This window comes from Myotis daubentonii, chromosome 3 (assembly GCF_963259705.1).
Source record: "Myotis daubentonii chromosome 3, mMyoDau2.1, whole genome shotgun sequence".
Taxonomy (NCBI): Eukaryota; Metazoa; Chordata; class Mammalia; order Chiroptera; family Vespertilionidae; genus Myotis; species Myotis daubentonii.
Genome location: NC_081842.1, coordinates 114,448,463 through 114,470,594, shown reverse-complemented (window position 1 = coordinate 114,470,594; position 22,132 = coordinate 114,448,463). Strand labels below are relative to the sequence as shown.

The 22,132-nt window shown below is 41.3% G+C and overlaps 1 protein-coding gene across 1 annotated transcript in view; it reads right to left on the bottom strand.

Annotated features, from left to right (window-relative positions):
* The window catches only part of SLC9A9 (solute carrier family 9 member A9), a 367,982-nt gene that overhangs the window by 275,598 nt on the left and 70,252 nt on the right, over positions 1–22,132 (bottom strand). The window contains 2 exon segments of the mRNA XM_059686208.1: positions 6,001–6,106; positions 11,309–11,447. Coding sequence (XP_059542191.1) covers positions 6,001–6,106; positions 11,309–11,447 — 245 coding nt within the window.

The window sequence follows — 22,132 nt, the reverse complement described above, 5'->3', positions numbered from 1 at the left end:
TGCGGCTCCACTGATCCCGGTGCAGGGAGGCATATTACCCTTTTACTATATAGGATAGAGGCCTGGTGCACGGGTGGGGGCCAGCTGGTTTGCCCTGAAGAGTGTCCCGGATCAGGGTGTGGGTCCCCACTGGGGTGCCTGGCTAGCCTGGATGAGGGGATGATGGCTGTTTGCAGCTGGTCACACCCTTCAGGGTGGGGGTCCCCACTGGGGTGCCTGGCCAGTCTGGGTGAGGGGCTGAGGGCTTTTTTCAGGCTGGTGGGTGACTGAAGTTAGGGAGGGAATAAAACCCCTTAACTAAGTGCCAAGCGGGTAATTAATCACTTTAACTACAAACAATCATGCTTAAGCTACATAATCTTTACTCCCTGGAATGGAGATAAGAAACGCCCTAACCTTTGGAATAGAGATTGATAGGATTGGAATCAACTGGTATAAATACAGATGTAACAAGACAACAAGACACAGAACCTAGAGACAGAACCTACACAGAACCTAGAGACAGAAGAACTTCACTGGAGAGAACATGGCAAAAGATCTTGGACAGAAACTGGAGACAGAACCTAGAGACAGAACCTAGCGAGAGAACATGGCAAAAGATCCTGGACAGAAACTGGCCACAGATCCTAGAGACAGAACCTAGAGACAGAACCTGGCTACAGAACCTGGATAGAACATGGAAAGAGAACCTGACTAGAACCTGGTGACTGAACCTGGCTGGAGAACCTGGCTGGAGAACCTAGCAAGAGAACATGGACACAGAACCTGGCTGGAGATCCTAACCAGAACTTCGCTGGAGATCCTGAACAGAACTTCGCTGGAGATCCTGAACAGAACTTCGCTGGAGATCCTGAATAGAACTTGGCTGGAGATCCTGGCCAGAGGGGACCCCTGGACCTGCTGGGGTTGGACTCCAAAGGTGTAGACGGAGTCGGCGAAGAAGGAATGACACGGAGACAGCGTTCAGTTGATCAGCAGCCTAGCCAGGATCTCTAGCCAGGATCTCCAGCAAAGTTCTGTTCAGGATCTCCAGCGAAGTTCTGTTCAGGATCTCCAGCGAAGTTCTGTCCAGGATCTTTTGCCATGTTCTCTCCAGCGAAGTTCTTCTGTCTCTAGGTTCTGTGTAGGTTCTGTCTCTAGGTTCTGTGTCCTGTTGTCTTGTTACATCTGTATTTATACCAGTTGATTCCAATCCTATCAATCTCTATTCCAAAGGTTAGGGCGTTTCTTATCTCCATTCCAGGGAGTAAAGATTATGTAGCTTAAGCATGATTGTTCGTAGTTAAAGTGATTAATTACCCACCTGGCACTTAGTTAAGGGGTTTTATTGCCTCCCTAACTTCAGGGGAAAATCCCTACCTGGGGAAACAACCTTTCTCAGAGAGGTGACCTTGGTTAAAACACATAGTGCCAAGAAGGTGAGCAAACATATTAAGAACAGTATGCCATATATGCCATGTCCCTTGAAACAGCAAGGATGGACCGGCTCCCGGCAGGGAGTTCCATTTTTAACTTGTTGAGGAAACTCCATACTGTCTTCCATAGTGACTGCACCAGTCTGCATTCCCACCAGCAGTGCATGAGTGTTCCTTTTTTTCCGCATCCTCTCCAGCACTTGTCATTTGTTGATTTGTTGATGATAGCCATTCTGACAGTTGTGGGATGATACCTCATTGTCATTTTGATTTGCATCTCTCAAATGATTAGTGATTTTGAGCATGTTTTCATATGTCTCTTGGCCTTCCTTCTATCTTCTTTTGAAAAGTATCTATTTAGGTCCGTTGCCAATTTTTTTATTGGATTGTTTATCTTCCTTTTGTTAAGTTGTATGAGCTCCCTGTAAATTTTGGAGATTAAACCCTTATCAATGATAACATTGGCAAATATGTTCTCCCATGCAGTGGGCTTTCTTGTTGTTCTGTTGATGGTGTCTTTTGCTGTGCAGAAGCTTTTTATTTTGATGTAGTCTCATCTGTTTATTTCTCTTTAGTTTCCATTGCCCTAGGAGCTGTATCGGTGAAGATATTGCTTAGACATATGTCTGAGATTTGCTGCCTGTGGATACCTCTAAGACTTTTATGGTTTCTCATCTTATATTTAAGTCCTTTATCCATTTGAGTTTGTTTTTGTGTATGGTGTAAGTTTTTTTTTGCATGTATCTGTCCAATTTTCCCAGCACCATTTATTGAAGAGACTGTTTTGATTCCATTGTATGCTCTTGCCTGCTTTGTCAAATATTAACTGAGCATAGTGGCTTAGGTCAATTTCTAGGTTCTCTATTCTATTCCATTGGTCTATATGTCTGTTCTTGTGCCAGTACCAGGCAGTTTTGAGAATAGTGGCTTTGTAATACAGCTTGATATCTTGTATTGAGATCTCTCCTACTTTGTTATTCTTCTTTTTTTATTTCAGATGAATTTTTGGAGAGTTCATTTTAGGTCTGTGAAATATGCCATTGGTATTTTAATGGGGAGTGCATTGAATCTATAGATTGCTTTGGGCATTTTAATGATGTTGATTCTACCAATCCATGAACACGGTATGTTCTTCCATCTGTTTATGTCTTCTGCTACCTATTTTTTCAGTTTCCTGTAGTTTTCTGAGTACAGGTCTTTACCTCCTTAGTTAAGTTTATACCTATGCATTTTAATTTTTTTGGTGCACTGGTAAATGGGATTGTTTTGTGCATTTCTCTTTCTGTAAGTTCACTATTGGTATATAAAAATGCCATAGATATTTGGGAGTTAATTTTGTATCCTGCTACATTGCCTAATTCATTTATTAAGTCTAATAATTTCTTGATGGAGTCTTTAAGGTTTTCTGTGCACAGTATTTTAGCTTTTCATATTATTAATTTACTTGTTAATTAGAACTAGAAGGATTTTTATCATTACATGAACTACTTAGAGAACTGAATTTGATACCACACCCTCAGATCTTATTTAAGGTTTATATGAGAAATGACTACATGAGGAATAAATCTCCATCTTCCTGGAAAATATTATTAAATACACTGTCCATTGTGGTGTTTAAAGGCCCTTATATAAGAAAGCATGTGATAAATTGCCTTAAATTTTAGTACCAGAAAAAAAGTTTGTCCATTTTTACAAATAAGTATGATTTCTTTTCATAATGCTGTGTTTTTCCTGTATGATTTATCAGGTTTCCCTCTTCGCTTTGGCTGCTAGAAAGCTCAGAGCTACATTTATTGACAAACCACAGCAATAAATAGCTGCCTAATTTTGCAGAAATACTCTAGGCCAAAGCACTTGAGTGTTTGCCCTCAACTAAATGGTCCCATGATATGCATGTTATAAGTTGTCTCAAATCCAATTTGGAAATAGGAAAGGATTAGATAATTAATGAATAAACACATAAGTAATTTGAACTCAGCAGGCTTCATCTTTGGAAATAGAAAATGCTCACACCTAGACTGGTTTTTAGTGAATGCCTATCAGGCATACTGCTTAATCTGAAGCACTGCTCTGGATTGAGTGTGCCCTTGGTTGCAGGCTTGGACATCTGAGCCTTTCTGCTACTGAGGGCCACACATTCACTCACCCATCCCATCATGCTGACTCCTTAATGGTGGTCTCCATGGCATCCAATAAGAATAATAGGGTCAAAAGGGTGGGTCCAAGAGCAGGGTACAGATAAATTAGCAATTCACACATGGGCCATAACCTTTAAAATAGTTAATGAAACAAGATCTTGCTGAAATGGACAAGAAAATAGAAAGACAATTTTCACACACAGAAACAAACAATTTTTGTGTGAATGTGTGTGTGTGTACCTGTGAGTGTGTGTGTTTTTATTACAATGTTCAACAGTAGACTTAAAATGTCAGGTGAGTTAAGATACTTCTTTGATCTTCCTGAAAGGTCAAATATGTATTCTTATTATTAATATTACATCATTTTACAACATGTTAAGTGATAAAAAAAAGGGCATAGAATGTGAATAAAGTGAACCAACAATTTTTGAATGGTGGGTATAAATTGTTACCTCCATTATTTCATTTAAGGAACACCAGTGCTCTTTTTCTCAGGCACACATAAATTCTTCAGCAACTTCCCTAACAACTAGTAAGGCACTACTATAATAGAGGCTGTGTTGGATGATTTGGATACAAGGGTGAGTAAGGTGGCTTCTGGTGATGTAGTCCTGATTATAGGGTCTTAAGCTTTTACTGGCAAGTGGCTTTCTGTGGGTGACAGACATACTCAACATCTGAGGGAATTGCTTGGTCCTTGCAGCTCTACAACTGCCCAGAACAACATCATTACCAAAATTTTGCCAAGATTTGGGGTTGTTGTGTGTTCATTTTCATTTGTTTCCAGGAATTTTTTGATTTTTTCCTTTATCTCATTGGTAACCCATTCATTGTTTAATAGCATGCTATTTAGCCTCCATATGTTTGAATGTTTTTGAGTGTTTTTATTGTAGATGATTTTTAGTTTCATGCCATTGTGATCCCAGGAGATGCTTGCTATAATTTCAATATTCTTGAACTTATAGAGACTTAAGTTTGTGTCCTAACATGTGTTTTATCTTTGAGAATGTCCATGTGCACTTGAGAAGAATATATATTCTTCAGCTTTGAGGTTAAATGATCTGTAAATATCAATTAAATACATCTGATCTAATGTGTCACTTAAGGTCACTGTTTCCTTGTTGATTTTTTGGTCTGGAAGATCTATCCAGTGATGTCAATGGGATGTTAAAGTCCCCTACTATGACTGTCTTGCTATCAATCCCTTAAATTCTTCCAAGAATTTAGGTGTTCCTATATTGGGTGCATATATATTTACCGGGGCTATATCCTCTTGTTGAAATGATCCCTTTAGTATTATGTAGTGTTCTTCCTTGTCTCTTGTTATGGCCTTTGCTTTTTGGGAAAATGAGGAACATCTGTAATACTCTCAACAATAGAGATCAATAAAACAAAAAAAGATTTGCCAAGAAATTCATGTTCATAGGACAGCCAAAAACAGCCTAGGAGCAAATGGACCAGGCAGAACCCTGGGGCCCAAATATCTTCTATTCTTAGGGGCTACCTAATATTTCACAGGTGAAATTTCATTCAAGGTAGTGATGCTTGGTCCCCACCAGCCCAGGCTCTGGAATCAAATCCCCTAATTGTAAAACTTAGCTCTACAACTTACTATTGGGTGAGTAAACCATGTTTATATGGTTCCTAACTTTTAATCTTTCTATAAATTAATGAGAACCTTCCTACAAGGCAGTTAGCAAGCACCCAGTGGTAGCATAGTTTACTTTCAATATGTCAACTTTTATTATTATTTAGATTTAAAAAGTACTAACTATTAAAATGCAAATTACTTTTGGGAGATATCCTGTTACCAATTAACACTTCAGGAGGGATTCTCACCACTTGAATGTCAGTTAAGATGTAGTGAATATCAATGATCAGGGATTGAAACCCAGGAGAAGCAGGAAAGGGGCCAAAAGAAAGAAATAGCTTTGACATTTTGTAGAAGCCACTGTGATTCTTCTACATAGAAAAGCACCCAATCGTTGCAGCTACCCAAGTGCAAACCCTCACTGCTGCAGAAAGGCAATCTAATTGCTGAATCTAGAACACTGGATCTATGGCCCTGGGGACCTGAGGGACTGCCCCTTTCTCTATCAACTATTCCATCTCAGAGCACCCTATATATAGACTTTCTATGGTAAGAGTTATTAAGCTGTGGAGCCTCACGTAGCTGTTTTCTGGCCTACCATAGTATATGTGCAAAGATTTTAAACACGGTATGGACACTTGCACATCCTGGACACTTGCTGTGAACAATTAATCCTAAAGTTACCCATCACCTCTATTAATTAGTCATTTGTAGATTTTAACATCCCCTCCTGACCAGCAAGGACAGAAGAGGAAATGGCATTTTGGAGACTTTCAGTTAAGCTGTTGTGTACAAAATGGATGAATTACTATTTGTCTCTCCCAGAGTCCCCAGAAAGGCTGAGTGGGACACACACCTGTGAGGCCTGCTGCCTCCGCAGACAGGAAGGCACTCCAAGACAGGAGGAAGAGCAGGCCCGTCTCCAGCAGAGGGAACTCATGCAGTTTGGTAAATTTGGTCAAGTGACTAAGACAAGTTAAGGGAAACAGCCGCTCTGACAGCTAAGTCTGTTAGGTCAGAGAGAGCTCAGGATCAAATACATGCAGAAGTGTGATGAGATAATGGACCCTCCCTGGAATTTTAAACAGATCAGCGTCCCAGGCACAGATACTGGCTTCTCCCTGGAATCCACATAACACCCACACAGATACTGACTCCTTCCTGAATACCCTGCTGACCTCCTGTGGCAGGGACTTCCTCAGTTCATGTCCCCGCCCCTCACCCAACAGCAGTATAAAACAAAGCCCCCCCCTCCCTGTGGGCACGAATCCACTGGCCCTGTCCTTGGGGTCCCTGTGGGGATGCAGAATAAAACCTTTCCTTTTCTTTCTTTTCTGATCAACTCGGCTCTATTTCCTCCACTTCCTGAGCCACCTAACAAAATCTACTTCTTGGCTGAGAGATACTGATGTGGTTGTGCTAGTTTCTGAGTAAGAGAGAACGGGTTTCAGACCTGACTAGCATGGTAACTCCCTAAGGCTATGTGAAGGTCAGCACAGCTTCATTGTTTCACTGGGTGCTTAATACTCTGATAAAAATACAAACCTGTGTTCAGATAAAAAAGAAAAAGTGTCTTACTAAGAGGAAGAAACTAGCTAATTGTACACAACCTCTTGAATTTTAATTTAGGCCTTGGGACATGCTCCTCAGGAGACTGTAGCAGATCCTGAGAACAAAGCCACAGATTGTGGGTGAATGAGAAGCTGCAGGCAGGTCAGCACCAAAGGAGGCCACTGCTCCCTGGAAAGGGCTATGAAAGGGCGAGGACTACGCCCTCCACCTTGCCCCAGGGTAAGGGCTATGCCCTCCATCTTACCTTGGCCATGTGCTTGGCAAGGCTTCTTCCCGGAAGCCAAGCCTCTGCTAGCCACACCCAGGACTTCTTTAAAATAACCAATGACAATCAAGGGAAGTCACCATAGATTTGACCACATCCTGTGTAACAAGACACCGACTTGCGCCTGGCCAATCGGCAGGGCCCACAGTCCTTTCTCCTCCCCTTACCCCAACCCCTTATAAAACCTCTCTCCACAGAGTTTTCTCTCTCGGCCACTGGGCTTACCGTTGCATCGGTGAGTGTGGTCGGGGAGCCAAACTAGTTCGAAATGAAGGACTCTTTGCTTTTGCATCGGACTGGCTGGCTCCCTGGTGAGCCCTTGGGAATCTTGAGATCTGGGCACAACAAGCTACTCTTTGGACAAAGCACCTGGAACACTCTTCTCTCCTGCAGTGGGCAATAGGATCAGGAGCAGTATTATATTCAGTGACCATATCCACTTGGTCTAAGTAGGGTAGATGAAAATGTATATTAATTCTAAGTCAGACATATGTTCATTTTGACCAGAATAACACTTGGCCAATGGCCTACATATTGCAAATAGAGCAAAGACTTAGTGACCCAGGCTATGTGGAGAATGGGTTATGGAGAAATGATTAGGAGTATGTGATCAGTGGGAAAGGTTTACATCACAATTGTGTCCAGGGTTAGGCAAAAACACTCTACAAATGAGATGAAATGTTGCATTTTTTTATCTATCTAGAAAAAAAATATGAAGAAGAATTCACATTAAGAGGTGTTTGGCAGAAGGGCATGGAAGCAAAAAGTATGACCCTTGGGGTAGAAGATCCAGGTCCATGTCTTGGCTCTGCTAGTCACTGGCCAGATGATTTCTGAGCAATATATTAACCTCTCTGACTCTCATTTCTATCCTATGTGAATTGTCAAGGAAAATAATTCCTATTTTACAAGGCTGAAAAGTAAAATAATACAAAGTATATGAAAAATATTTTGTGAAGTATTAGAAGCACAAAATGTCAAGAAGAGGCAGAATGTCACTATTGAGAATATGTCCTCTGGAGGTCAAGTACACCTGGGTTCAGACATACTGTGTCATCTTGGACATGTTTCTTGGTCACTCTGTGCCTTGGTTTCCCTATGTGAAAATGGGAATGATAATTCAACCTACCTACTAGGTGTATAAACCAGTTGCTATACATTAAGCACTCAGAAGAGTGTACTTGGTAAGCAACAGGGATTGCAAGTTTTTCTATTAGTGTGATTTAAATTAATTTGTCTTGTAAAAATCTTTTCTTGAAAATAGATTCAGTAAGGATCTGTAAGTAATTCTTAACTGGAGGAAAGCGGGGGCGGCCAGTTGACCCTTTTCAGCATCCCCTTTCACTGCCAGGAGGTAGGCTTTGTTTCCAGGGGGAGCTTGTTTCTTTGGCTCCTTCTTCTACTTTGTTGCCAAGACATCTCAGGAGATCAGGTGGGCATAGGGCATTTGTTTCTTTCACCCTTCTCCAGAAAGGAGTTCAGTTCTAGGTCAAGCCCCAAGTTCATCCAGAGGCCTGCACCCTAAGGAGCCTTAACCTCCTGTGGACAAAGTGGGAGGTTGTTACCATCAGGGAATGCCTGTGCACCTATTTCCCATACACCTAGTTGGTGAGTGCCAAGGCCACTAGGTGCAGCATGATTGACTTGCCTCTGTGACTGAGCTGCCATCTCTTCTGTCTCCACCCTTTTGTCCAGATCTGATCCAATTCACGGCAAACTTTCAATCTCTGGGAATTTTCCCCCTTCCCTATAGAGCCAGTGGTTCTCAACCTTCTGTCCCTTTAAATACAGTTCCTCATGTTGTGATCCAACCATAAAATTATTTTCCTTGCTACTTCATAAGTGTAATTTTGCTACTGTTATGAATCGTAATGTAAATATCTGATATACAGGATGGTCTTAGGCGACCCCTATGAAAGGGTCATTCGACCACCAAAGGGGTCGCAACCCACAGATTGAGAACTGCTGCCGGTATAGACTCATTTACTTTTGTGTCCATGAATTCCCTCATGTCAGGCAGAGGAGAGCTTCGGGCTCAGCACTTCCACCTTGAGCAGCTCTGGAACCAAAAGCCTGTGTTTCAATGCCGGCCCTGAAATGTCCTGGCTATACAGCCTCTTCAGCGGTAAACTTGGGGAAGTAACAGTCTCTCCCTTCCAAGATTCTCATATGAGTTGTCTGAGATAATCCATGCAAAATACTAAGGACAATGGCTGGCACATAGCAGTGTGCCCAACAAATGTAATTATTATCATGTTAATTATTACTGATATGTGACCCAGAGTGAGCTACTTAACCTCCTAGACCTCAGTTTCCCCATGTTAAAGTGAGGCTAATTATAACCTGTCTTACATGGTTGATTAAAATGAGGAGATACACATAAAATCCCTGGCACATGCTGACATCTACTACATGTTGTTATCACCGTTACTATTACTCTAAACCCGAGACCTCAATTATAATTCCACTTAAGAATTAAGAGGCAATGGGAAGTAGTAATCAGGAGCATGGCCTGTCTCTGGCTTTCACTCCATGGGTTTGAATCATGGCTCTGCTTACCAGCTGCATGACTGTGAGCAATAACTTAACTTTTCTGAGTTTCAGTGTCCAATAAAAATAGGATCTGTATGATATGATTATTGTGAAAGTCAAACGAAGTATTGCATGTAAAACAAATTAGGCATCCCAACATATCATAAATACTGAGTAGATTATCAATCAGTATTTTTGTTAGAAATGAGCCCTACCTTTTCTGACTTACTTTTTTTCTGTCAATGAGTTTGAATTCTCAGGGTTTTCAGGACAAAACTTAGGAGTGGACTTGGTTTCTCTCCCTTTATTTATCTCTTATAGAGATATCAACAACTAAGTTTTAGAGATTATTCTAAATATTGGTTTCCTTCCAGATGTTTCCCCTACAATTTATCATCAGTTTTCCTTGATTCTAATCCCCCTGATCTGATCACCCTACATACCAGTTATCGTTATGTTTTAAAACAGGACTTCCAGTGTGTCACTTCCTTTGAATGATACTCCTAAAAGCTCTGCAGCTGACTCCATCCCCCTGTGTTCCCTCATCTTCCATCGCTCACTACCCTAACGCTGTGGTCCTCCCAGGCACATCCACAATTCGCCACCTTGGTCCCACCCCATTTTCCTTGAATCACTTATCTTGTAATTTTTTCCTATATTCTACCTCTCACATGCCCAAGTCTAACTTAGCATCTAAATACTGCTTTTCGAATTATTTTCCAGAATCATGAGATTGGCCACGAGTCTACTAGATGATTCCAGACACAGTGTCCTCATTCACATTTCAATTTTTAGAGTACTAATAAATTGGCTGTGGCTTTGGCATCCACTTTCTACCCAGCTATTATGTAGAGATTGTCTTTCAAAGTTTGTCACCAGTTGAAGACAGCATCCATGTTTTACTCATACTCTGATATCTTAGAAACCCTTAGTAGAACTCAGCCTGTTAGTAGCTGGTCAGTCACCATGGGAAAAGACCCCAACATTTTTTTTTACCTGGACGCCTGGACGCCTCTTACACTTTCTTCCTTCTCTTTTCCTCAGAAATTTTTAGTTTTTAATCCTTTACTGTAATCTTCTCTGAGGCCTTCATTAAACTCTCACACTTGACATTGGCCTTCTGGCTTTCCTCCTCAACTCTGATTTATTTTGCCCCATCCAACTGCTCTAAGTGAACTGCCCACCAGAGCAGCTTCATTATCTGGCTTAAATCCTCTAAGAGCTCTACCAATCCTCCAACCTCTCTGCTGCAAAAGAGGGAATGAGATTGCCCAGATATGGCAGACATATTTTCTGCCTTGCTTACTGGTCCCTTTTCAGATAGTAGCCATGGATGCTTGTTTAGACCCACAATGACCTTTGGCTTGGTCAGCACTGTGAGCTAGTGATTGATGCAAGCTTGAAAAGAAGGTAGAGGATATGGATACTTGCTTTATCATTTCCAGTCAATTAAGCCTTGTTCTTGATGTTGTACCTTCATTTTTTTTCCTTTGGACCCTAATACAGCCAATCCTGATGCCCCTACCTACCTGTTTTCTGAGATAATAATTTTTAAGATAGTTAATATCTTATGATCAGATAGTGTCAGTTGTGATAGAACTGGAATTGGACAAGAAGAGAGCCTGGGCCCCTCTGTCACCTGTACCAACCTCTACCTGGAGGGTGACTCAGATGGCCCCAGTGGTGGTGTATCATCCTTGAACCAGACTAACCATTTGCAGGCTTGGTGGTTGTCCATTTCCCAAAACATTCCAAAGACACAGTCCCTAGCTCTCCCCATGCAGACAAAGGATATCAGTGCAGTAACAACAGCATACGCAGATCCCATTGCAAAGGAGCCCGCAAAGACCCCCAGGAAATCCCCCACGGACTGGAAGAATGCCACAGCATCAAATACATTTGGATTCTCCTTGGGACTGTAAATGGATATAGAACTGAAAAGAGAAGAGGGTGATTTCCATCTTATAGCCTAAGTACTGAAGTCAGAATTTAGCACCCACTTTTGGGAAGGGCACCTTCTTCATAAGGTTAGGTACTGGTTAAAAGAGTTCAGGAGAAAGGGATGAGGACAGGGAGGTGTGGAGAAAGAAAAAAGCTTTCCCCTTCCTACAGTCCCTCCCCATGGTACCCATATATTGCTGCTAGTCAGTAAACATTTTTATATTGGAAAGTGCCAGAAGCCAATTCCAGCATGTCAACAGGGCATCTGGAAATGGCTGAGGGCTTTTCCCCAAACCATAAATGATTGCGTGCTGCCAGACAGCTCAGGGCATTTCAATCTACATGTTATTGCCTCCTCCTGGCCAAACACCTGAACAGCAGAAGGCAATTCTTCCAATCTGACAATGGATTCTGTATACTAAACCCTGGCTTTTGATGTGTATACCTTGCCTTAGGACAATTTCTGTTAATAAAAAGCAAGGTGTCCTGAGACAAGGGAGAACTTAGTTTCTTTAGCTAAGTCTTCTCTGGCTCCCCAAAATGCCTTCCAAAATTATGTTTCGTCTCTGGACTCTTTAATAATTTACACACAGCACCTTCTCCAGATTCCTGAACATTTCTAGATGGTGGGGCAAGACCCCCAGCAGGAAGGGTCATAAAGAATATTGTTTTTTGAGCAAACTATGCATTAAAACATGGTAAGTGCATAAGGAATCTGTGGAGAAGATAGATAAATGTGAATCATTTAGTGGTCGTACACCTTCAGTGCTGCTGTATATTCACAATGTTCCTAATAAAAAGTGCACTTTTATGGTCTGATAAAATCACAGCATAAATTTTTCTATAAAGAAAAATCAGTCCACCAGTAGGCAATCTGTTCACTTAAATCTTTTTGAGTATGTCACATTTGCTGCTTGCTTTTCTTTTTCTTTTTCTTTTTCTTTTTTTTTACCAAGGCCTCAAACCTGAGAGTGTTGATGTGCAGGATAAGGTGTGCCCTGTTTTAGGAGATGCAAGCTCCATATCATAGCATTGAAATGAGCAGATTGCTAGAGCCAGTAGTTGGAGGATCCTTATGAAGTAATGTTTCAGATTCTTCTCCGTTTTAATTTTAATAACAGGTCTCAGTGGGAGGGACTGTGTGGCAGTGAGAGCAAGCCCACTAAACACCTGGCTGGAGATATAACTGAATTGTTCATGTCTGGGATTGCCCATGTTAATTCTCCCACCTGACTTTGTGGCTGGAGACTAGTTAAGAGAACAGGGAGTGTATTCCAATTCTCCCATAGGAAGATGTATAGCATTAAAAAAAAAAAGAGTAGCTTTATTTTTTTAATATATTTTTTTATTGATTTCAGAAAGGAAGGGAGAGGGACAGAGAGAGATAGAAACATCAATGATGAAAGAGAATCATTGATCGGCTATCTCCTGCATTCCCCCAACTGGAGATTGAGCTAGCAACCTGGGCAGTGCCCTTGACCAGAATTGAACCTGGGACCCTTCAGTCCTTAGGCGGATGCTCTATCCACTGAGCCAAACCAGCTAGGGCAAAAAAAAATAAGGTAATTTTAAATGCTCCTCGTTTTTCCCTGGATGTTTTTAAACCCTAAAGTAGAACAAACACTTCGGCTTTGATCACATAATTCCATAAGGAGGATGAATGTGATCTAGAATGGAGCCCTGAGATGTATGCCAGAAGAGAATTGCCTTTGAAGTGGTTTTCTTTCTGGAAAGAGCTGTGCTTTACAGAAAAAAAAAAAGGAAATTCATATTTGGGTGCTTTGGATCCTGGGAAGGGTGTGGACCCATGGTCATTAGAAACTTGATGCCCCAGGCTGCAAAGCTGGAGATGAGAGTTGACATTCACCAGCACATATCTTCACTCCAACGAAGAAACAGTAGTGATGAGAAAAGATTGTGTTTGCATTCTGCCTTTCAAACAAAGATTTTGCACAGTAACTCAGTTAGGTAAACAATTTTCTTAATTCCTGAGGCCACTCTCAGCAGATGTGACCCTCAGAACACACCCCCTCACTCCTAGCTCCACCTCCCCAAAGTATTTTCCCAGTCCCAAAGTTGCCCATATCCTGTAGCATTATTTATGCAATGTTTTTCTTTAAATCAACTCATCTTTATTCAAATGCTAAAACTTTTATTAAAGCATATTTATGAAATAATAGGTTTAATGTGCTAATTATATTTATTTTTAATCAATATGAGATTATATAATTATTAAAGTTTTTTAAAGTTTACCTGTGTGCCATCTAAAATCCTCTGGGTATCTGCCCTGGTTCATTGTCTGTATTTTAGGACATGTTCTCTTCCTGGGTTCTGATCCTCACCCAACTGGCTGCAGCCCAGCTTCATACCTTTCGTGTGAGGTTTAACCTCACTGAAGGGAAAGCCTAATTCTCCTTGCACTATGGAGACTTGCCCATTGCATATGCCAGCCCTCACTCTCCTCATGATGCTTGTACCAGGAGTCTGCAACATGCCAGGGGATGCATTAGGTGCCAGGTATGGGCGCAGGCAAGAAAGGGCATAGAGAATTGAAGTCAATAAACATTTTATTGAATGTATGCCAGGCATACCTAGGCCAGAAGCCTAACAGATGACAACTAGCTCTAGCAATGGTGCCAAATAAATTTTGTGAGAGATACACAACTTTGAATCTTGTAAATGAGGAAAGGGACACTATTTTAGAATAGAGGAGATGGCATTTGAGCACCAAAGCAAGTTAGCAGACAGTGATGAGAAGATATTCCAGCCTGTGGAAGGCATGTACGCAAAGGCAAGGAGGCAGATGAGTTGAGGGCATTTCAAGGCAAAACTACAGTCAAAGCTCCACATAACAGACTAATTCAGACAGGGGGGTGTCCATTAAAGTCTATTATATAATAAAGTAGATTTTTCGAATGTGTATGTTTAAAAAATGACAAATTAGTTTACCCTTTTTTTACTTATGTAGACAAGTTTGTGTAATTAAAATTAACCCTGCAGGCCTATGTTTATATCTCTATTTCTTCTCATTACAGCAATCTCTTTAGCATTTCTTGCAGTGCTGGTTTGGTGGTGATAAACTCCTTTAGCCTTTTTTTTTTTTTTTTTTTTTTTTTTTGTGGTGGAGTGGAGCTCTTCATTTCACTATCTATTTTGAATGATAGCCTTGCTAGATATAATCTTAGTTTCAGATCCTTGCTTTTCATTATCTTGAATACTTCATGACATTCCCTCTGGCCTATAGAGTTTCTGATAAGAAATCATCTGAAAGGACACATATGTAATACCCTTTGTAATACTTTAAGCAATAAAAAAAGAGAAAGAAATCATCTGACAGCCTTATGGGAGCTCCTTTGTATGTAACAAATTGCTTTTTGTCTTGCTGCCTTTAAGATTCTCTCTTTGTCTTTAATTATTGGCAATTTAATTATGATGTGTCTGTGCATGGGCCTGTTAGGGTTCTTCTTGCTTGAGATTTTCTGGGCCTCCTAAACTTGTTTGACTTTTTCCTTCACCAGGTTAGGGAATTTTTCTGCCATTATTTCTTCAAACACATTCTCTATTCCTTTCCCCCTTCCTGCCTCTTCTGGCACACCTGTTATTCTAATATTGTTACGTTTCACATTGTCCCCTTAAGCTGTCCTCCTGTTTTTTAATGTTTTTTTTTTTCTTTTTGGTTCTCTGATTGAGTGATTTTCTTCTACCCTGTTTTCTAAGTCACTGATCTGATCCTTGGCTTCCCCTAATCTACTGTGTATTCCTTCCAATGTGTTCTTTATTTGTATTATGTCATTCTTTATTTCTGACTGATCTTTTTTCATAGTTATCATATATTTTCTTATGCTGTTCAGCATCTTTTCCATCATTATTCTGAACTCTATATCAGATAAACTTTTTATCTCCATTTCATTTAGCTCTTCTTCTGGAGAATTCTCTTGCTCTTTCATTTGGGGCTTGTTTTTTTGTCTCCTCATTTTGGCTGCCTGTTTGGGTTTGTGATCTGTTATGATTCCCAGTATCTAGTGGAAGATAGTGTCATAAGCTATTTCTTACTGGCCCTGAGACCCTGTTTGGAGTTATCAGCAATCCATAGCTTGTGGCTCCCTTTGCTGGGTCTGGATGCCTTTGAGATGGACCAAGATGTGCACTAAGGTCTGCTTTCCCTAGCCTGAGGCCCTGAATTAGATCAGGCAAAGTCTCAAAGCCTCCAGAGACCTGTCTCTACTTGCAGTCTGATTATTATTTAGTCTTGATTAACCTCAGGTTATTGACCACAGAGTGGGGCATGAGGTTTTCTAACAGGATGGGGCAATTTCTTCTGCCTGCATGCTGTTCGTTATTCACAGTCTACTAATGGGTCTTAGAAACTCCACAGGGTGGGACAAGGGGTTTTCCAATAGGGTGGGGCAATTGCTTTCGTCCAAAGCAAAAGTTGCCTGGGTGTTATAGGTCTGATGGAGAAAGATGTCCTCTGCAATATGAGGGGATGACTTCAGACAGGTAACTGGGGTGTCTGGCTTCTGAGCTCTAATCCAGAGACTCCAAACCTGGCTTCTGCTCACAAGCTCTAGTCCATTCTGCTTTCCCTCTACCAGAGCCCAAGGTGAATCGTTGCACACAAAATTTTGTGTGTTGGCCCTTTAAGTGGGTGCCTGGATTTCCAGCCATCTCAACGCTGCTGCTTTTCACAGGTAGATGTTATATGGGAACCTTTCTCAGTTCCGGTGCTCTGGGCTTGGATCCCAGCTTGGGGTTTAGACCCCAGAGTTGTCAGTGGGAACCCCACACAGCTGAGATATCCCTCCAGAACTTCAGTTGATGTCTGTGGAAGCCTGGCCAGTCCTTTGGTACTTTTGTACTTTCTACCACTCTCTATTCATTCTCTACTTTTCATCCTTGGCTATCAGAGTTCTCTTAAGCTAGTCTTCAGTTGATTATTCCTGATGGTTTTTCTGTATTTTAGTTCTAATTCCAGTTTAGTCCTGGTAGTGTGTCAGTGTAGCTTCCACTTACTCTGCCACCATTTTGGAAAGTAAATTTTTGTTTTGTTTTAAATGTTCTCATAGAGTCAATAATCTAAGGCAGAGAATTGGCAAATTATGCCCCAGAGGCCTTGTGTTTTTGTCAATAATGTTTTATTGGGATATAGCCAGACCCATTTGTTTACATATTGTTTGTCATTGATTAAATAAAATGTTTTCCAAACCCTGATCCAAGGCAACAGTTTTGTCTATATTTCCATACAGTAAAGTTCTATAGAGGGCAATTCTGAAAATGGTAAATTTAATTTATTAATGTAAATTCTGTCTTCTAATCCTTTCTACCTTTATTTAATAGAATCTTATTAAAATAATGGTCATCATATAGATATTAAACATTTATTTTGTCTTTGCTCTTCCCCAAAGATTTTAGGATTACTAAAGTTATAAGATGTGCTACCTGCTCTGAAGAAGCTTATGTCTAAGCCAGTGATTTTTAACTTTTTCATCTCATGGCACACATAAACTAATTACTAAAATTATGTGGCATACCAAAAAATATATTTTTTGCTGATATAACAATAAAATAGGTATAATTTTGATTCATTCACAACAGATGGCTATTTTTTGTTGGCTGTTGTCATTTTTTTTGACAATCAAAGGAAAAGAGGTCATTACTCCTGACTAAATAGTCAGGTATTGCATGCTTATTTGTTGTTTTTTTGTTAATTCTCACTGAAGATATTTTTCCCATTGATTTTTAGAGAGAGAGAGAAGAAGGGAGGGAGGGAGAGAGAGAAAGACACAGAGAGAGGAAGAGGGACAGAAAGAAACATCAATGTAAGAGGGACACATAGATTGGTTGCCTCTCACATGCCAACCAGGGTGGGGATTGAATCTTCAATTCAGGTATGTGCCATTGACTGGGAATCAAACCCAGGACCCTTTTGTCTGTGTGTTGGTGCTCTAACCACTGTGTACACCAGCCAGGGAAGGTATTCCATGCTTTAAAAATTCTTGCAGCACATTAGTGTGCTGTAGCAAACTGTTTGAAAATCACTGGTCTAGTTTAATTGAAAGAATACCACACTTAGAACTGTATATTAAAACATGGCAGTTGTAATGAGGCTATGCTCAATACCAGAAAATTATAGCAGAAACTATCTGTGAATGAAGGTAGAGTTTTACTTAAGCGTTCAGATAGAAAAAAAAAATTAAGCATGTATGAAAAGTTTAATTTCACAGAAAATTTTTCTATGTGTATTGCTATAATTTTAATATTATACTGAATTCTAGTAGATGCATGCTTTAACCAGTTACCTATAGTAAACAAATTCACACGGCTAGGGCATGGCTTAGTGCATTGGGAACATCGGGCTGAAAAAGTTAAAACTGCTGCAGAAAGTCAGGCCAGGTGACAGCAGAACCAGTTACTGCATGCAATGCAGTATGATCATGTGCTGATCATTCCCAGAACACGGTTTTTGAGCAGCGACTCTTAGATTTAAATATGTAGACTATAGTTGTAGATATGTAACATTTATTTATGTTAGTAAAATTATACAGTATTTTTCCCAACATATAGCCCGTTTACTAAAATCGGGTAAAAATAACTAAATTAATAACAAAATAATAACCTGTTAATTTAATTATAAGAAAATCTTGGTTAAAAGCATTTTAAAATTAACAGGTGTCAATTTTCACATATGGCATATGGACCCAAAATTTGTCCGTTAAATCCAAAGTCAGTTAAATTGAGGTCTGCAAAATCGAGGGCTCACTGCATACAGTTACAACTGGAACTTGAGGAGGGCACCTGTGCAGGGGAAAGTGGGTAAGTGTCATCGCTCAGAGATATAAATTCCACATTAAGAATATACAGAGAGGAGAACCAAGATGGCGGCATAGGTTAACGCCTGAGGTGCGGAGTGTGCGGAGCGGGCTGGCGGCGGAGGGCGCGGTTGTTGTTTTCAATCGGGAGGGAGTCGCAGACGCTGAGCTCCAGATACAGGCGAGTCTTTAGGGACCCAGACTCAAACGGGACTGTCTGGCTTCGGTCAGAGCGAGTGCAGCTTTCTCTCCCAGCTTTGCAGCGGGTGCTGGGGCTCAGAGAGGCAGAGCCCCTGGGGACAGGACTGAGAGCCACCATAACTGCTCTCTCCGGCCCACCCTGTTGATCCTGTGCGACCCGCCCTACCCAAGCCCTGCACAGAGGCATTTGCCGGATAGCCTCAGGCAAAGGCTAAATTAGCACCTCCCTAGAGGACAGAAGTTCTCTCACTGCTGACACAGCTGATTCTCATAGCCACTTGGCCTGGAGGTCATACCCTCCCTGGGATTAGCTACAACAATCAAGGTTTAACTATAAGACTGCGAACAAAGACCACTAGGGGGTGCACCAAGGAAGCATAACAAAATGCGGAGACAAAGAAACAAGACAAAATTGTCAAAGGAAGATATAGAGTTCAGAACCACACTTTTAAGGTCTCTCAAGAACTGTTTAGAAGCCGCCGATAAACTTAATGAGATCTACAACAAAACTAATGAGACCCTCGATGTTATGTTGGGGAACCAACTAGAAATTAAGCATACACGGACTGAAACAACGAATATTATACAGACTCCCGACAGCAGACCAGAGGAGCGCAAGAATCAAGTCAATGATTTGAAATGCGAGGAAGCAAAAAACACCCAACCGGAGGGGCGGAATGAAGAAAGAATCCAAAAATGCGAGGATAGTGTAAGGAGCCTCTGGGACAGCTTCAAGCGTACCAACATCAGAATTATAGGGGTGCCAGAAGATGAGAGAGAGCAAGATATTGAAAACCTATTTGAAGAAATAATGACAGAAAACTTCCCCCACCTGGTGAAAAAAATGGACTTACAGGTCCAAGAAGCGCGGAGAACCCCAAACAAAAGGAATCCAAAGAGGACCACACCAAGACACATCATAATTAAAATGCCAAGAGCAAAAGACAGAGAGAATCTTAAAAATAGCAAGAGAAAGAAACTCAGTTACCTACAAGGGAATACCCATACGACTGTCAGCTGATTTCTCAACAGAAACTTTGCAGGCCAGAAGGGAATGGCAAGAAATATTCAAAGTGATGAATACCAAGAACCTACAACCAAGATTACTTTATCCAGCAAAGCTATCATTCAGAATGGAAGGTCAGATAAAGAGCTTCACAGATAAGGAAAAGCTAAAGGAGTTCATCACCACCAAACCAGGATTATATGAAATGCTGAAAGGTATCCTTTAAGAAGAGGAAGAGGAAGAAAAAGGTAAAGATACAAATTATGAACAACAAATATGCATCTATCAACAAGTGAATCTAAGAATCAAGTGAATAAATAATCTGATGAACAGAATGAACTGGTGATTATAATAGAATCAGGGACATAGAAAGGGAATGGACTGACTATTCTTGGGGGGGAAAGGGGTGTGGGAGATTCGGGAAGAGATTGGACAAAAATCGTGCACCTATGGATGAGGACAGTGGGTGGGGAGTGAGGGCGGAGGGTGAGGCGGGAACTGGGAGGAGGGGAGTTATGGGGGGGGGGAAGAGGAACAAATGTAATAATCTGAACAATAAAGATTTAATTAAAAAAAAAGAATATACAAAAGTCCTCACTTTACATAGTATTTTGTCTAAGTAAGGGGGGCAGGTATTGTTATCCCTCCTTTCCTTCTTTTCTACTTTTAAAAGTAAAATTAATAAACTAGAGGTCAGTCCCAGAACTTTTAATTTCACACCTCGATGAAACATGGACAACACCTTCTGCATGGGAGTTGAGAGAAGAATGCATTGGGGGTCCACCCTTCTCCCTTGCGACTCAGTGCTTCTCAGGGAACCTGCGCTCAGTACTGGCTTCTGCTCCCAGACTTTAAGCTCTTGAGTCTCCTCCTCCTTGCGTGCCCATCTCCCTCCTTGCAGGCCCAGGACACTGCCATAGGCTGTATACAGCTGACGGGAAGAAGTTAGGCCATCTGGGACATAGAAAGGAAAGAAGGAAGAAATGCAGGAATGAAGGAGGCTTGCAAAAGTTACAAGGTTTTTCTCAGGCATTGACTATGTATAGTCAGGCCGTGGGTACTCTTAGGGTCATCAATCCAAGTTTGAAGGTGACACTTGTGACTCTTACTTTGAGCCTCAAAGATCTGGCACTTGTTGGCTGTATGGCCTTGGGAAAGTACTTCATCATAGGCAGACTATTTCAAAGTTTGTAAAATGAAAATAAGAATAGAACTTATCCCCCTGGTATGTGTGAGGATGTGAAGTACATTTAAAACTATACGTTATCTTGTGACTTTTGGACCATTCATGGAGTGCTGATTATGTGCATGAAAAATAGACACTCAGCAAATACTAACTGTCATCATTGATGCTGTTCTGCTAGGGATTTGCACCATCTCCCAGTGCCAGAGAGCAAAGTGCTGTGGCTGAATCTCAGGCAGAGCAGAGTGTCTCCCTCTTGGACACTAGCTCCAGGCTGCTGCAGAGGGACTAGTCCCTGCTGCATGGGAACAGAAGGGTCTTCAGGGAGGAAATGGCCATGAAAGTGAGACCAAAAGTTGCCATGTTTAGTGCACAGCACTTGGTTCTGTGGATCAAGGAGGGAAGTCAGGTCCTCAGCAGCTTCAGTAGCGATCGGCCTCAGGACAAAAACAGGCCAGGAGACTGAGGTTAAGGTGCATTGACCCAAGTTTAGTGGGGGACACTGCAGGCAAAGCCCTCTGACTTCTAGTGAGAAGTGAGACAAAGGAACAGAGCCTGATGGTCTAGAGCGGTTGCATCTCTTGACGCACAGATTCAGGAGTTGTTCCTCACTAATCTCCTGTGAAGGAGGCATCCCCCTGGACTTGGGTTTCCAGCTGCAGCATGAAGCCTCTGGATTGAGGAGCAGCAGCTGCAGAAGATGTTGTCAAAACCACCAAGGGTAGTTTGGCTAGTATGTGTAGAATTCTCCAACTTCAACCCAAGAGAGGAAGAAATATCATATTCCAGCAGTTTCAGCCCTTTGGGCTTAAAAAGGACTACCTCCTCCCCGGCACCAAGGGAGAAACTTGAACCATGAGTGGATGCAAGTAGCAGAGAAAGGAGAGAAGGGGAAGGTGTGGACTTTCTGCTGACTGGTTTGCTCCTTGGAACCCACTCTGAAGGGGCACTGTTTATAGCATGGACTGGAGATGAAAGATACACAATCCTGAGATTTCTGGGAAAGAGTATTTGAGTAGGATGGAACCCAAATCCTTGAAAATAACATGACTACAAACATTCCTATTTAAATATTCCTCTCATTAATTGGAAATAAATACAGTTATTGATTCATTCTGTTCAAGAATAGATTATTCAACAAAAACTAGTTTGATGATAGCTTAGTATATCCATTCTAAGAAATAAATGTGTGCAGTACCTCTTATTCAAAAATTCTGAAAAGGAAGAAATGTCCTAAATTCCTTTAATTAAAGCAACATGAACAGTTGTGTTGTTCATTGTGTTGTTTAAGATTCACGATAGGCCCTAACCAGTTTGGCTCAGTGGATAGAGTGTCAGCCTGCGGACTGAAGGGTCCCAGGTTCAATTCCGGTCAAGGGCATGTACCTTGGTTGCGGGCACATCCCCAGTAGAAGGTGTGCAGGAGGCAGCTGATCAATGTTTCTCTCTCATCGATGTTTCTAACTCTCTACCCCTCTT